General features: G+C 41.6%; 1 protein-coding gene across 1 annotated transcript in view; it reads left to right on the top strand.

Moving 5' to 3' along the window:
• Positions 1-13,226, top strand: part of RAB15 (RAB15, member RAS oncogene family) — a 424,110-nt gene that overhangs the window by 304,786 nt on the left and 106,098 nt on the right. The window contains exon 2 of the mRNA XM_029598894.1: positions 7,947-8,007. Within this exon, the coding sequence (XP_029454754.1) occupies positions 7,947-8,007 (61 nt within the window). The remainder of the gene's footprint in view (positions 1-7,946; positions 8,008-13,226) is intronic.

Below are 13,226 nucleotides of genomic sequence, written 5' to 3' on the forward strand. Positions count from 1 at the left end.
AGGCACATGGACTACGTTTGCTTTTATTGGAACCTCTCTGTTGGGATGCCCTATCTCTCCTGTTTCATTAATATCCTTCAAGGATACATTTCTCCAAACCATGCACTGCTGAGTGACTGTCAGCTTTCCCCTTTGTTATAGTTTAAAAGTTGCTCTATCCAGATACTCCCCTTCCTCAGTGACAAAGCCTTTAACCCTTGTGAAACAGTACCTTTTATACTTACCCGGATACATCTTCTTATTGGACTAGACCCCTTGTCACTCACACTGCATTCACACCTTCTTGCACTGCAGATGAACCATACAGTCTGGAAAGTTCTACATTTTACATATAGGCTATATATGTTAGTGCCAACAGCTTGGTTCCACTCTGGTTAAGGTGGAGCCCATCCTTTCAGAAAAGTCTCCCCCTTCCCCAAACATTTCCCCAGTTCCTTACAAAACTGAATCCCTCTTCCCTGCACCATCGACTCATCCACGCATTAAAACTCTGGAGCTCTGCCTGCGTCTGGGGACCTGCACATGGAACAGGAAGCATTTCAGAGAATGCCACCCTGGAGATTCTGGATTTCAGCTTCCTACCTAAAATTCTAAATTTAGCTTCCAGAACCTCTTTTCCACATTTTCCTATGTTGTTGGTGCCCACATGTACCACAACAGCCGGCTCCTCCCCACTGTCTATAATCCTATCTAGGTGACGCATGAAGTCTGCCAGCATCGCACCAGGCAGGCAAGTTACCAGGCAGTCCTCACGTCTACTAGTCACCCTGCTATCTACATTTCTAATAATTGAATCACCAACCATGATGGCTGGCCTAACCCTTCCCTCCTGGGCAGTAGCCTTGGGAGATTTGTCCTCAGTGTGAGAGGACAATACATCAGCTGGAGAGCAGGTCCTTGTTACAGGATCACTTCCTGCTATACCAGGGTGATGTTCTCCTACTGGGAGATCTTTCTGATCCAAGGCAGCACTGGGTCTGCCAGACTGGATTTGGGACTTGGCTACTATGTCCCTGAAGGTCTCATCAATGTACCTCTTTGTCTGCCTCAGCTCTTCCAAATCTGCTACTCTAGCCATCAGAGATTGGACTCGTTCCCTGAGAGGCAGGAGATCTTTGCACCGAGTGCACACATACAATCTCTCACCGGTGGGTAAAAAATCATACATGTGACACTCAATGTAAAAGATTGGAAAGCCCCCCTCTTGCTGCTGGACTGCTGCCTTCATCTTAGTTTTATTAAGTTCCTAGTTAAGTTTAGGATACTAAGGGAGTTGGAATGAGAGTACTTTAAATTTACAGGTGAATTTACTAATTAATCAGCTAGTGTCCTACAAGGGGATGATTAAACTTGCAATAAGGGCAGGTACAATAGTATGATTTAGATGACACTGATTGATTTTTAATGAGAAAGTGTCTCATGCCTAAAAATAAAGGATTGAGTGGGTAGGAAAGATACACTAGAATTAACTATCTCTAGCTTGCTTATTACCTCAGAGGCACACAAACTCTAAAGAATATATCCCTCTATTTCACCTTTCACCAAACTTTTATAAGTCCAAACGTTTCCGAAAACTATAATTACCAATCCTCTCTAACCACCGTTAAAGTAATCTTCACTTAGTTAATTGAAGGGTTTGAGCATCGCGTGCCTAATGGCGCGTGCTTCCGGTCCTCCTCTACTGCAAAGGGTGCGGGGCCTCTGGAACTGGGGCTGTGGAAGTCAATCCCTGGATTGCTTGCAGTGACCTCTGGATGCCTCTCTCGGGGGATGCTGGGAGCAGTATGCAGATGAGCCTTCTGGTCCCCTCTACTGCTATAAATGACCCCTTATCCATCTAAATCCTAGCTGGCTAACTTATTATCTGAATGTATCAATGCCACATACACAGTGTTTAATAATCCAAAAATCAAAAAGGAACCAAAAAGGTTCACTCACTGTGAAAAACGTTTGTGTGTGTACTATTACTGAGCTTTTGTATTTTTAATAAAAAATTTTTACACCTACACGAACTGTGGAGTACTCTTTATTAATTATAACCAGAAAAAAAATTTTTGTAGAGGGGTTGGAAGGGTCTCATATTGACATCCGGACTGCCATCAGTAAGGACTGCTATCAGCAAAGTCTCCCAACCAATGGAGTAGACATACCAGGAAATTGGAGCGGGGCACCACGTTAAGAAGCGGGTTTAAACATCACTCGCCGGAACATCCCCTGAGGAAGGACTCATCCGCATCCGAAACATGTACATGTTGGGATATTGATAACTTGTGATCTGATATACAGCAATAAGAATAGAGTTAGTTCTCCACAAGAGAAGGATCAGAGATCATAGTTGATTGAATATCAATGGTGGTGCCGTGGTATTTGAAAACAACAAAGAATAACCTGCATCTAGTTGAGTCATTTTGTACTGGATGTCATTCTAAACATAGTAGAAATTATTGAAGTTTTGAAATATAATATTTGCACAGAAGGGCACAAAAAAAACGGAGGAGGTTGGCGGTTCTATGAATATAACATGCCAAATGAGGAAGGGTTGCCTACACGATTATATGAGACCCTTCCAACCCCTCTACAAAAATTTTTTTCTGGTTATAATTAATAAAGAGTACTCCACAGTTCGTGTAGGTGTAAAATTTTTTTATTAAAAACAAAAGCTCAGTAATAGTACACACACAAACGTTTTTCACAGTAACTTATTATCTGGCCACATTTTAGCTGGATAAGTGCCAAATCTTTATTTAGTCAGATAACTTCTGATTTATCCAGCTAAATGCTTTTGAATATGGACCTCTGGGAATTTAAGGAGGGAAATAGAGTCTAAGATGCCCAAAGGCTGGAGAAGAGTAAGAAGCTGATTGGAAGTAATAGAGAGAAGTTGCAGTGGAGGCTGGTAGGACCTAAAGGAAAGTGGTGCCTGTGTGGATGATCAGTGAGGGGTAGGGAATTGCATCTGCCTTTCAGTAGCGGGTGCTGGGAGCCATTCTGAATATGGTATGGGTAAATGAATTGTGAAAAGAAATTTTGCTAAAAGCCTTTGGGGAGAAAAATTACAAAGAGACTTTGTTTCATCAGGGACCATAGAGGACCTAGGAAAATAGAAAAGAAGAGTAACCATGATGGAATTAGAGGTTGGAAGAGAGTGGATTGTGTTTTTGAGATTTGACTAGTGTTTTCCTGAACTGGTTACTGAAACTGGACTGTGAACTGAATCTGATATTTCTGTTGTTGAACTACTTATGTTTAAAAGTAAACTATATTGAGAAGCAATTAGCCAGATAACTCAGAAATTATCCAGATAAAGAACATTTGGGAACTTATCCAGATAAATTCTATCAAGATAACTTATTATAACGGCTAATTTGGCTGGATAAGTTACAGGCATTCTGGAGGGGGGGGGGGTAGGGGTGCGTAACTGGGAGGAGCTGAGTAAGCTCAATAAGTTCATTTATCCAGCTAATGCCAATATCAGCTAAGACCTGGTCATGCCATAGACCTGTCCTAAAATTAGCTTAATAGACTTTAGGATACCTAGGTATATTCAGCAGTGCACCCAATCACTGAATATACAGGCTTAGTTAGCCAGATAGTTTTATACAGCTATGTAGCTTAGCTGACAGCAGCTGAATATGAACCCCTCTGTTTTTTGGAGCTTAATTAATGTCTAGTCGATGGATTTTTTATGGGATTGTCCTCAGCCCAGTTTGGGTGTTTCCAGTGATCCTGTTCCCTAGCCCCCAGTACCTAGAGACTCTGAGTGATCCTCTATCCTGGCAGAGCTGGACTAATACTCTCCAGGGCTGGGAAGGTGAGACCCAAGGAAGGTGAGGCTACATACCTATCTGGCAAACACTTTTGGAAACAGTATGTTTGGTGCTTACATAATTACATCCAAACGGGCGGATTTTAAAAGCCCTGCTTGTGTAAATCCACCCGGATATACGCGAGCAGGGCCTTGCGCGCCGGCACGCCTATTTTCCATAGGCCGCCGGCGCGTGCAGAACCCCGGGATGCGCGTAGGTCCCGGGGTTTTAGGACGGGGGCATGTTGGGGGCGTGTCGGGGGCGGGGCCGAACGACGCGACGTTTGGGGGCGGGACGCAGCGTTTCGGGGGTGGGCCCGGGGGCGTGGTTTTGGGCCGGGGCGTTCCGGGGTGTGGCCGCGCCCTCCGGAACCGCCCCCGGGTCGGGTCTCAGCGCGCCAGCAGCCCACTGGCGCGCGTGGATTTACGTCTCCCTCCGGGAGGCGTAAATCCATGGATAAAGGTAGGGGGGGTTTAGATAGGGCCGGGGGGTGGGTTAGGTAGAGGAAGGGAGGGGAAGGTGAGGGGAGGGCGAAAGAGAGTTCCCTCCGAGGCCGCTCTGATTTCGGAGCGGCCTTGGAGGGAACGGAGGCAGGCTGCGTGGCTCGGCGCGCACCGCCTGCCCAAAATCGGCAGCCTTGCGCGCGCCGATCCAGGATTTTAGAGGATACGCGTGGCTATGCGCGTATCTTATAAATCCAGCGTACTTTTGTTTGCGCCTGCTGCGCAAACAAAAGTACGCGATCGCACAGTTTTTAAAAATCTACCCCAAAATGTTTAACAAGAAGTCTGTGTCAAAATGTATCTGATCAATGGTTGCACAGAAAGTGCAGGTGCATATACTCTACACAGGGTAGCACATGAAGAAAATGGTTAAATTAGCATAAGTTTGAAACTTGTGAACAGTAATTCCACTCATTAACGCTTTCATAAATATTCAGTTCAATCATCTTCCTAAAAATGCCTATATTCAAGCTCCTTATACTTGCAACAAGAATTTGGGTTGCTAGAAAGGTCAGGATCTGGACTTTTAAGATTATATTAGGGAATTCAAATATCAGTAGGAAAGGAAAGCTTGCAAGTGATGATGATTAGGACCAGAATTACAGCTCTCACACTCCAAGGCCTGGGCGTACCTCCAAAGATCCCAAGAGCAAGAGAGGAGATCCCCTACAAAAAATGCAATTTCTTCTTTGTCCACTGCAGTTGGCATTTCCATGATATCACTTGTGATTCAGGGAGACACCTCTGGCTGGGGAGGTTGGTGTGCATGAAGGTCCAGGAGCCTCTAGACACATGTTACTATGCCTAACTGGAAATATGGGCCTGGAGGTGATAGAAGGGAATTCAAGATTATGAAGGAATGGGCAGAAGATATGCTCACAAATATTTTATTTATTTTTATTTATTTTAGATTTTTATATACCGGCATTCAAGACATCAGTCACATCATGCTGGTTCACATAAAACAGGGGTGCAAAGTAAACATAACTATAACAATGGTGCTGAAAGGCAGTTACATATAACAAGGTGATAAGAACTTGGCTTAGAAGGAAGAGAAAGGACAGGTTATTAATTCACACAAGTAAAACGATAGAAGATAAGGTCAACCATAGTGTAGATGGAGATTAGGGGTGGCTTGGAAGTATTAGATCAATTGTATTATTATTGTATTATTATTAATTAATTATTTTTTATTATTATTAATTATTAATATAATAATATTTATTTTTATTATTTAATTTTTATTATCATTATTAATAATTATTTATTAATATTATTTATAATATTATTATTAATATTATTCTTCCTCATTATTATTTTTTTTTTTCTTCTTATTCGTTATTGTATTATCTTCTTGTATTCTTCTTCTTGGAAGTCTTAGATCAATGAGAATTTGTTCTGACCCTAAGCAAAAAGATTAGATTTGACTGACGAATCAATGTTTCTCCTTTACAGATCCCTAGACTGTAGAATTAGCTCCTCAAGACTCTGTTTTTTTCTTTTCATTTCTTCCTCCATCAACCCATCAACTCTACTTAAATATACTTATGCGGTTTGGTGCTGAATACTAGATTAGATATTATTTTTAGTTTATTAGTAATTTTTTTTTTTTCGTATGTTTTGTTGTTTTTAGTTTTTACAATATATTGTTTGAGATGTTATATCTATTATGTATGTTTTATATGTAAACCGTTTTGATTAATTTTTATATTGTAAAAGCGGTATATAACTTTTAAATAAATAAACAAATAAATAAATATAAATAAATACTGTCCTTTCACATAGGACTCTGGTCGGATTTACAAAAATATTAACATTTCACAATTACATAATAAAATATCTCAAATAACATAATATACAAATACACCAAAACATAAAATTAAATAATTTAACAGCTTAAAAAAATTGAGAACACATCCTAATTATACAGTATTATGAATTTTAGACAAACTTTAAAATCTTGGTTATTCTAGTATTCTGTGCTATGTAGGAAATTTGATAGTACAATGGCATCTGTTAATAGTATTTTAAGTTGCAGTAGTTAGGACGTTACAGGCTCCTTTTGTCCTGGTTGGTTTGATATGTTTCATGTTTGTTGTATCTGTGATTGATATTTTTGTGCTGTTTATGTTTTGTGACATTTTATTGTTTTGTAATTTATTGAAATATTGTATATTCTGTTTTATTATTGTAAACCATTTTGAGCATTAGTTTTGAAAACAGTTAAGAAACAAATAAATGAAATAAAGGTTCAATCAATTTTCTGTATCTGAAAAATAGCTAATAAATTATAGGGCCTGATTTACTAAGGCTTTTCTCCCATTCTGTGTCTATGGAAAAAAAGCTTAGTAAATCAGGTCCATTTACACTCTAGCATCCTAGTTGCAATGCTCTGGATCTGGTATACTATTCACTGAGAAACATGACTATATTGAAACAAACTCCAGAGTGATCTGACCTGTTGGCACCTAGTTCAAGAAGACTGATACAGAACACACATATTAGTTTGTGGAAGCACTTGATGTTTTTTGCTTGGAATAAATATCCTGTGTATCAGTTCCTGAAACAGATTGCTAATCGTTAACAATAAGTGCACTTTATGTCTTGGAGTGCAATCAAGTATTATTAGACTTATATGTTAATTATTGGTTTTCATGTACCTTTGTGCAGTGCCTTTGTGTTCTATTGTGCCTGAGTGCTGCTATTTAATGAAAATAGTAATAAGGAAAGAAGGCCTTTCTAGACACATTAGGTGGCATTTTACACATGATTCTTTAGTATTTTAAATTAGGGATGTGCATTTGATTCATTAGTTTCGGATTTTAGGCTTGTAATTTTTTGTGTGTGTAAAACAGAAATTGTAGGCCTAATTTTCAAAGGGCTACACACGCAAATATCGTGGATTACGTGCGTGGCTGGGCCTTGCGTGCGCCGCACACATTTTATAACAGGCCCAGCCACGAGCGTAAACCCCGTTATGCGCACAAGTGCCAGTCCCTGAAAAAAGGGGCAGGCCAGGACAGGGTGGGACAGAGGCTGGCCGGGACAGCGGCTGGGAAGCGCGCGCCGTTAGCCGGCTGGCACTCGTAAAATACTTCTGCTCTGGAGGAGCAGTAAGTCGTAAAATAATAAAATTTCGGGTAGGTAGGTAGGGTTAGGAGTCGGGGTAAAGAGGGGAAAGGCAAGGAAGGTTAGGCAGGGGGTAGGAACGTTCCCTCACAGTCCGCTCCTTAATTGGAGTGGACTGGGAGGGAACTGGGGGAGGCCTGATTGTGTCGCCGTACATATTTACGGAAAATTCACCCCCCCTGTGCACGCCGCTCGCACATGCACGTGGCCATCTGATTTTATAACATGTGCATGCCGGCAAGCGCGTGTTTTTAAAATCGACCCCTATATGCATAACTCTGGGTGAAGAGTCAAGAATTACGTGCATAAAAATATTTTACAGACGTAAAATCCAAAATGAATGAACCAAATGCAAAATTTCTATTTTAAATGGCAGCAACTACAGCACATAAACACATAAACTATTCTATGCTAAGATATCAGATATAGGATCCTAATAATCTGCAAGAAAATATTTTAATTGATGTAATAGAGTTTAATATGTCGTTTTTGTTCTTAATTCTTATAGGGGTAGACTTCAAAATGAAGACAATAGATGTAGATGGAATCAAAGTACGAATACAAATCTGGTAAGTTAAATCAGAGAAACTATTATTTCTTCTGTTGTTGATGTTTCTATCTAAGAAAATGCTTAAAAGATATTTCTGTAAATTACAAGTCTCATGTAAAGTCTGTTGCCTGGATGGATTCCTGACTTGAATTCATTTCTACAAAGCCAGCAATTCATCTGTAGAGTAAAACCCACAAAGGTCATAATGCTAGCAGATTGGTTTTTTTTCTAGGGTTCCTCTCTGCCGTGATGATTTGCTTCTTGTTCGCCCGTAATCAGAGTTGATGTACAAAAGCAATATTTCAAAGTATCTTAAAAAAATCTGCTGTTATGTAGTAGCACTTTGTACCCTTTATTTTCCATATTCCATCTTTCTAAAAACATTTAAAATGGCAAAGAAACATTACATGGTACTTATAATCATATCTAGATGCAGTTTAAAACAGCTACTAGCATGCCAACATTGCATAACACAAAAATAAAAGAAACAAAAACAGGGATAGTCCAATGTCCTAGGGCCATCAACTAAAACTAAAACATCACTCTAGGTCACTATTCATTTATACCTCATATGGCTAAAACAACTCTAAATCACATTTTATTCTGACTTCCAATAATGAGAACAGCATCCCAACCAACATACACAGGACCGTCTCTCAACCATTTAAAAAAGCCAAGACTTCCACATTTTTTTTAAAAGCGTAAAACTGTGTTTTACATGTGTAAATGTACGTTATGTGTGCAAGTGGCCTTTTGAAAATTGATACACTATATGCCATTGAATTGTCAATAGGTCCAGGCCTGGCACCACCGGGTGTGCAAACCGTGCAATTGCACGGTTTGCACACCCGGTGGGGCAGGGTCGGGAGCAGGGAGAGGCCCGTGTTGCCACCAGTGGACCTGATCCCACTGGCGGCAGAATATTTCTGCTTTTTCTGCCGCCGGTGGATTGAGTCCACTGACGGCAGAAAAAGCAAGAAGCAGTTTTGTACCGGGGGGGGGGGGGGCATGTCACTTTGATCAGGGGTGCCATGGTGCAGCTTATCCACCATGGCCCAAAAAAAATTCAGTCCAGGTGCCCCTCCTCCTTCCTGCCTGTGCAGCCCCGGAAGAAAACATTGCTGGAGCCATGCAGGTAGGAAGGAGGAGGAGCATTGGCCACGTGCAGAGGAGCAGTAACGATTATAGTAGGGCCGCCGTGGATCCCACCTCGTGAAGACCCGAGAAGAGGAGGCCCAGTAGCAGGACCACCATGGATCCCACCTTGCAACAGCCTGAGAAGGTCAGGGCTGCCATAGAGCCTATCTCGTGGCGACCTGCAAAGAGGAGGCCAAGAGGTGAGGCCCTGTATGTAGAGTATGTGTGTATGAGAGTGAGTTGAGAGATTGTGTGTGGGATTGAGAGCCTGTATGGCCGGAGGGACAGCATGTGAGCCTCTGTGTGTGTGAGAGACAGAAACTGAGAGTGAGAGCCTGTTTGTTTGTGTGAGACAGCATGTGAGAGTGAGAGACAGTGTGTATGAGAAGAACATATGAGATTGAGAGTGTGTGTGAGACAGCATGTGGTGTGTGAGAGCCTGTGTCAGTGTGTATAATTGTGAGAGAGAGAGACAGTATTTGAGAATGAGAGCCTGAGTGTGTGTGTAGAGAGACAGCATGTGAGAATGAGATCCTGAGTGTGTGAGGGAAGAAAAGAAGAAGAAGACAGATGGATAAAGAAGAAACAAAAAAAAAGACCCCTTGAAAGCATTGGCAAAAGACCAAGAAAGGGAAGGTGGGGAAAAAAAAGCCAATTAGAAAACTAAGAACAGACAGGAAAGGTAAAAAATAAAATAATTTTTGAATTTTTAGTGATTGGCATATGTTATCTTTGGGAATGTGCAAGAGTAGCACTTTCTCTATGCTGATCTCACATGTACGAGATCAGCATGGAGGAACTGGAAGCCCACGGGGCCTGCACAGAGGAGGCAGCAGAATGGACTTCAGTGCCAGTAGCAGCGATCACGCCTCCCTAATAGCCACGCGGTCTCAGTGACAGCGACAGTAGAGGAACAAGAGAGGCTCCGAGGTTATTGGCAAAAAAGAGAGGGAGGTCAGCCTTCAGTGTGTGCATGTGTATCAATGTGAGCTGTGTGTGTATGTGAGAGACAATGGAATTGCAGGTGGATTCCAACCTTCCAGCAACTGAAATGAAGATGAGGGTGGCTGCTTGTATCCCAACCAAAGAAAAGCTGGAGACGCCTGCGAGTTTCTCTGAGAGGGAGCATATGTGTGTATGAGCTTGTATGTGTGTGTGTGTATATAAGAAAGAGAGGAGAACGTTTATGCATCCCTCTTCCACTAATCCATGACAATGTCGAGATGACTGGAAATCAAAGTTCAATTAACTCCGCTATCAACCATAAATTTTTTTTTAGGTCAAGTGGAGAATCATTATTAATGCAATTGGAAATCAAAGTTCCCAGGTATGGAGAGCGTGAATTTTTAAAATCCTTTTTAGTTTTATTTTTCAGGTGTTATTTGCTGTGTCTGCTGTTTTAAAATATTTTATTGGTGTTTGGGACATTATTTTATTTTATTTTATTTTTATGCATTTCAATTTTTATAGACATCAAATACTTGCGTCATAGAAAAATCGGGTATACATGGAAATAAATTTATAGTTACTCCAAACTCTTTAAATCAAATCTAAACCATATAACCCTCTTACAAAACAAATCAAAGGAGATCCTTCAGTTGAGCAAAAATTTGACTATACAATATATATATATATATATCCATAGTAAAAAAGGTGAGGTTACAGATCTTACTCATTTACTGACTACATCTGAGGATGTTGGAAAATGCTCAGTTCCTTGGGTTTGATGGAATCTAATTATTTTTCCAATTATTCCGGATCAAAGAATATATATCTTACCCGATTAACCCTCATAATTGTTGCGTTCGTGCCTCTTCTCGCCCCTCGCTCCACCCTCTCTACCTTGGGAGCGACTCCCTTCGGCTCTGACAGACAGTTGCAGCCATGGCTTCTCCCTGCCTCTTGGTCCCAGTGTCCCCGGGCTGGCTTGACGCTATGGATCCGCCATGTTCTTGATGACGTAAGGGCACACGCGCGCTCCAGACTTGTATCAGCAAGGGCGCGAACCTCGGGGGCGTCCCCCCATAGAGACATCATCCATTTTCACTTTAAAAGGTCTTTGTTTGCTAACCTCTAATGAGTTAGCAAGGAATTTCAACAGGACTTGCTTCGGCAGTCCACGATACTTGCAACAACGATCCAAGTCAGCGAGGGGAATCCTTCTCCACTGCTTGGCCTTTTCAAACTTACCAGGAGTACCCCTCCACGGGGGCTCTGCTCTCTCTTCTTGATTTCAGTTTGCCAAGACGGGATCCGGTACTCGTTCCACAAGATGTTATCGCAGGTATGGAAATTGAGAGTTATATTGGCAAGATTGCAGATAGGAACCGGTACTCGTTGCACGAGGGCCTATGTTCCTAGAATCCTTTACAGACTCTCTTCTACTCTAGATGCCATTTCATATACAGCTATTGTGAATTCTTATTACAGACTGTTTATAGGAACCAGTGCTTGCCTACGGCTCCTGTTCCTGAATATACCGAACTCTCTGTGGCATAGAGACCATTGCAAGACATCTGCTATTGTGAGTGTACCATCTTGTATCCAGTATACCCTGTCTACTCACTACTTCTAGTCTCTTTCTACACAGCTCAGTGACCCAGAGATTATATTCCAGTATCAGAAGGACTTCAGCCCTACCGAACACATCGACTCACTACTGCCACCACTGGTGGTTCAGCTTCCAGCTTAATAAAGAACTATTTGTGTTTATTTCATATTCTAGCCTAGCTGGTGGTTCCTCTCAGGATCTCCTCCTGGGGGCGCTGTCATCTACCATCGGCCCAGGGATTCACCATTCCCTCCAAGTGGTCATTCCTTACACTACTATCACTCTGTGGGAGCCAACCACTACCGACCACTAACACCGCTTTCGGAAGTATTATATAGATAGCTACCTTCTTTTTCTTTGGGACTTGCCAGCAGCCTATATATAACAGATTGCTACTCCATAGCGGAGGCATGATAGATTGCTATCTCAGTAGTGAAGTACAATATACCTATTGTTAGCTCCTCTCCTCAGAAGAGTATCATTGAAGAGATTACCAACTCCTCTTCCCTGGAGAGTTGATCCATAACAGATTGGTACCTCCTTCCCTTACAGGAGCATCTAACAGCAGTTCGCTAACAGATTACTAACTCTGCCCTCCTGGCGGGGTGAACGATAACAGATTGCTAACTCCTTCCCTCTGGAGGAGGAGAGCGTAACAATAATACATTTACATGGGAACCTAATTACTATTTGCACCCAAGAATTCTTGCCTGAGTTGCAAGGGTCAAAAATCTTTTACGCCTTTGCTGCGTCGTCTTGGATACGTCTGGATACATCTGGATTTTCTGTCCCAGGTAGAGAGAGGATCTTTTATGAAGAAATAACTTTAATATTGTCTCTATCAGAAGACAATGTAAATTTGACCATCAAAGTACCCCTTTTTTCTATCTGGGATTCAGAGGAAACTTCTAGTAATTCTGAAACATTTAGCGATCCTTCTTCATCCGGTTGATTATTCACAGCTCCATTTTTTATTGCAGGTAAAAAGTGTTTGGGACATTTAAAAGAACTTGTATATGAGTTTATTATTATTTGATCTTTTATCATCAGCATTTTTTGAAATATTATTAGTATGTTTTTTAGTATTATGGCTATATATTTATTATTTCTTGATTTTATTGTTTGATATTTGAGGAATGGTGATGGTTCTGTTTTTCATTGTTCCACTGCATAGAAAGTCTGACTTCTTGCGGTTTCCAGTTCAATTTTTGTCTGCACGTTTGTATTTCTACTTTATGGTTGCTCGATTCTGTATTTGGTGAGAGTCTGTTTATGTTCTGCATGTGTGACTGAGATGAGGCCTTCTCCTAATAACATCAACAGTGTTTTAAGGAGATCGACTGCAGGAGGTCATTCAGCGAGGGTTCCGGCGCCTCGCTGAACGACCTCCTGCAGTCGATCTCCTGCCGGCGCCATTTTCCGTACGAAACGATTCGCGCGGGAAATCGCTCCCCTGACCCCCGCTGGACCTCCAGGAACTTTTGGCCAGCTTGGGGGGGGCCTCCTGACCCCACAAGACTTGCTAAAGTCCAGCGGGGGTCCGAAGGACC

This window comes from Rhinatrema bivittatum, chromosome 4 (assembly GCF_901001135.1).
Source record: "Rhinatrema bivittatum chromosome 4, aRhiBiv1.1, whole genome shotgun sequence".
NCBI lineage: Eukaryota > Metazoa > Chordata > Amphibia > Gymnophiona > Rhinatrematidae > Rhinatrema > Rhinatrema bivittatum.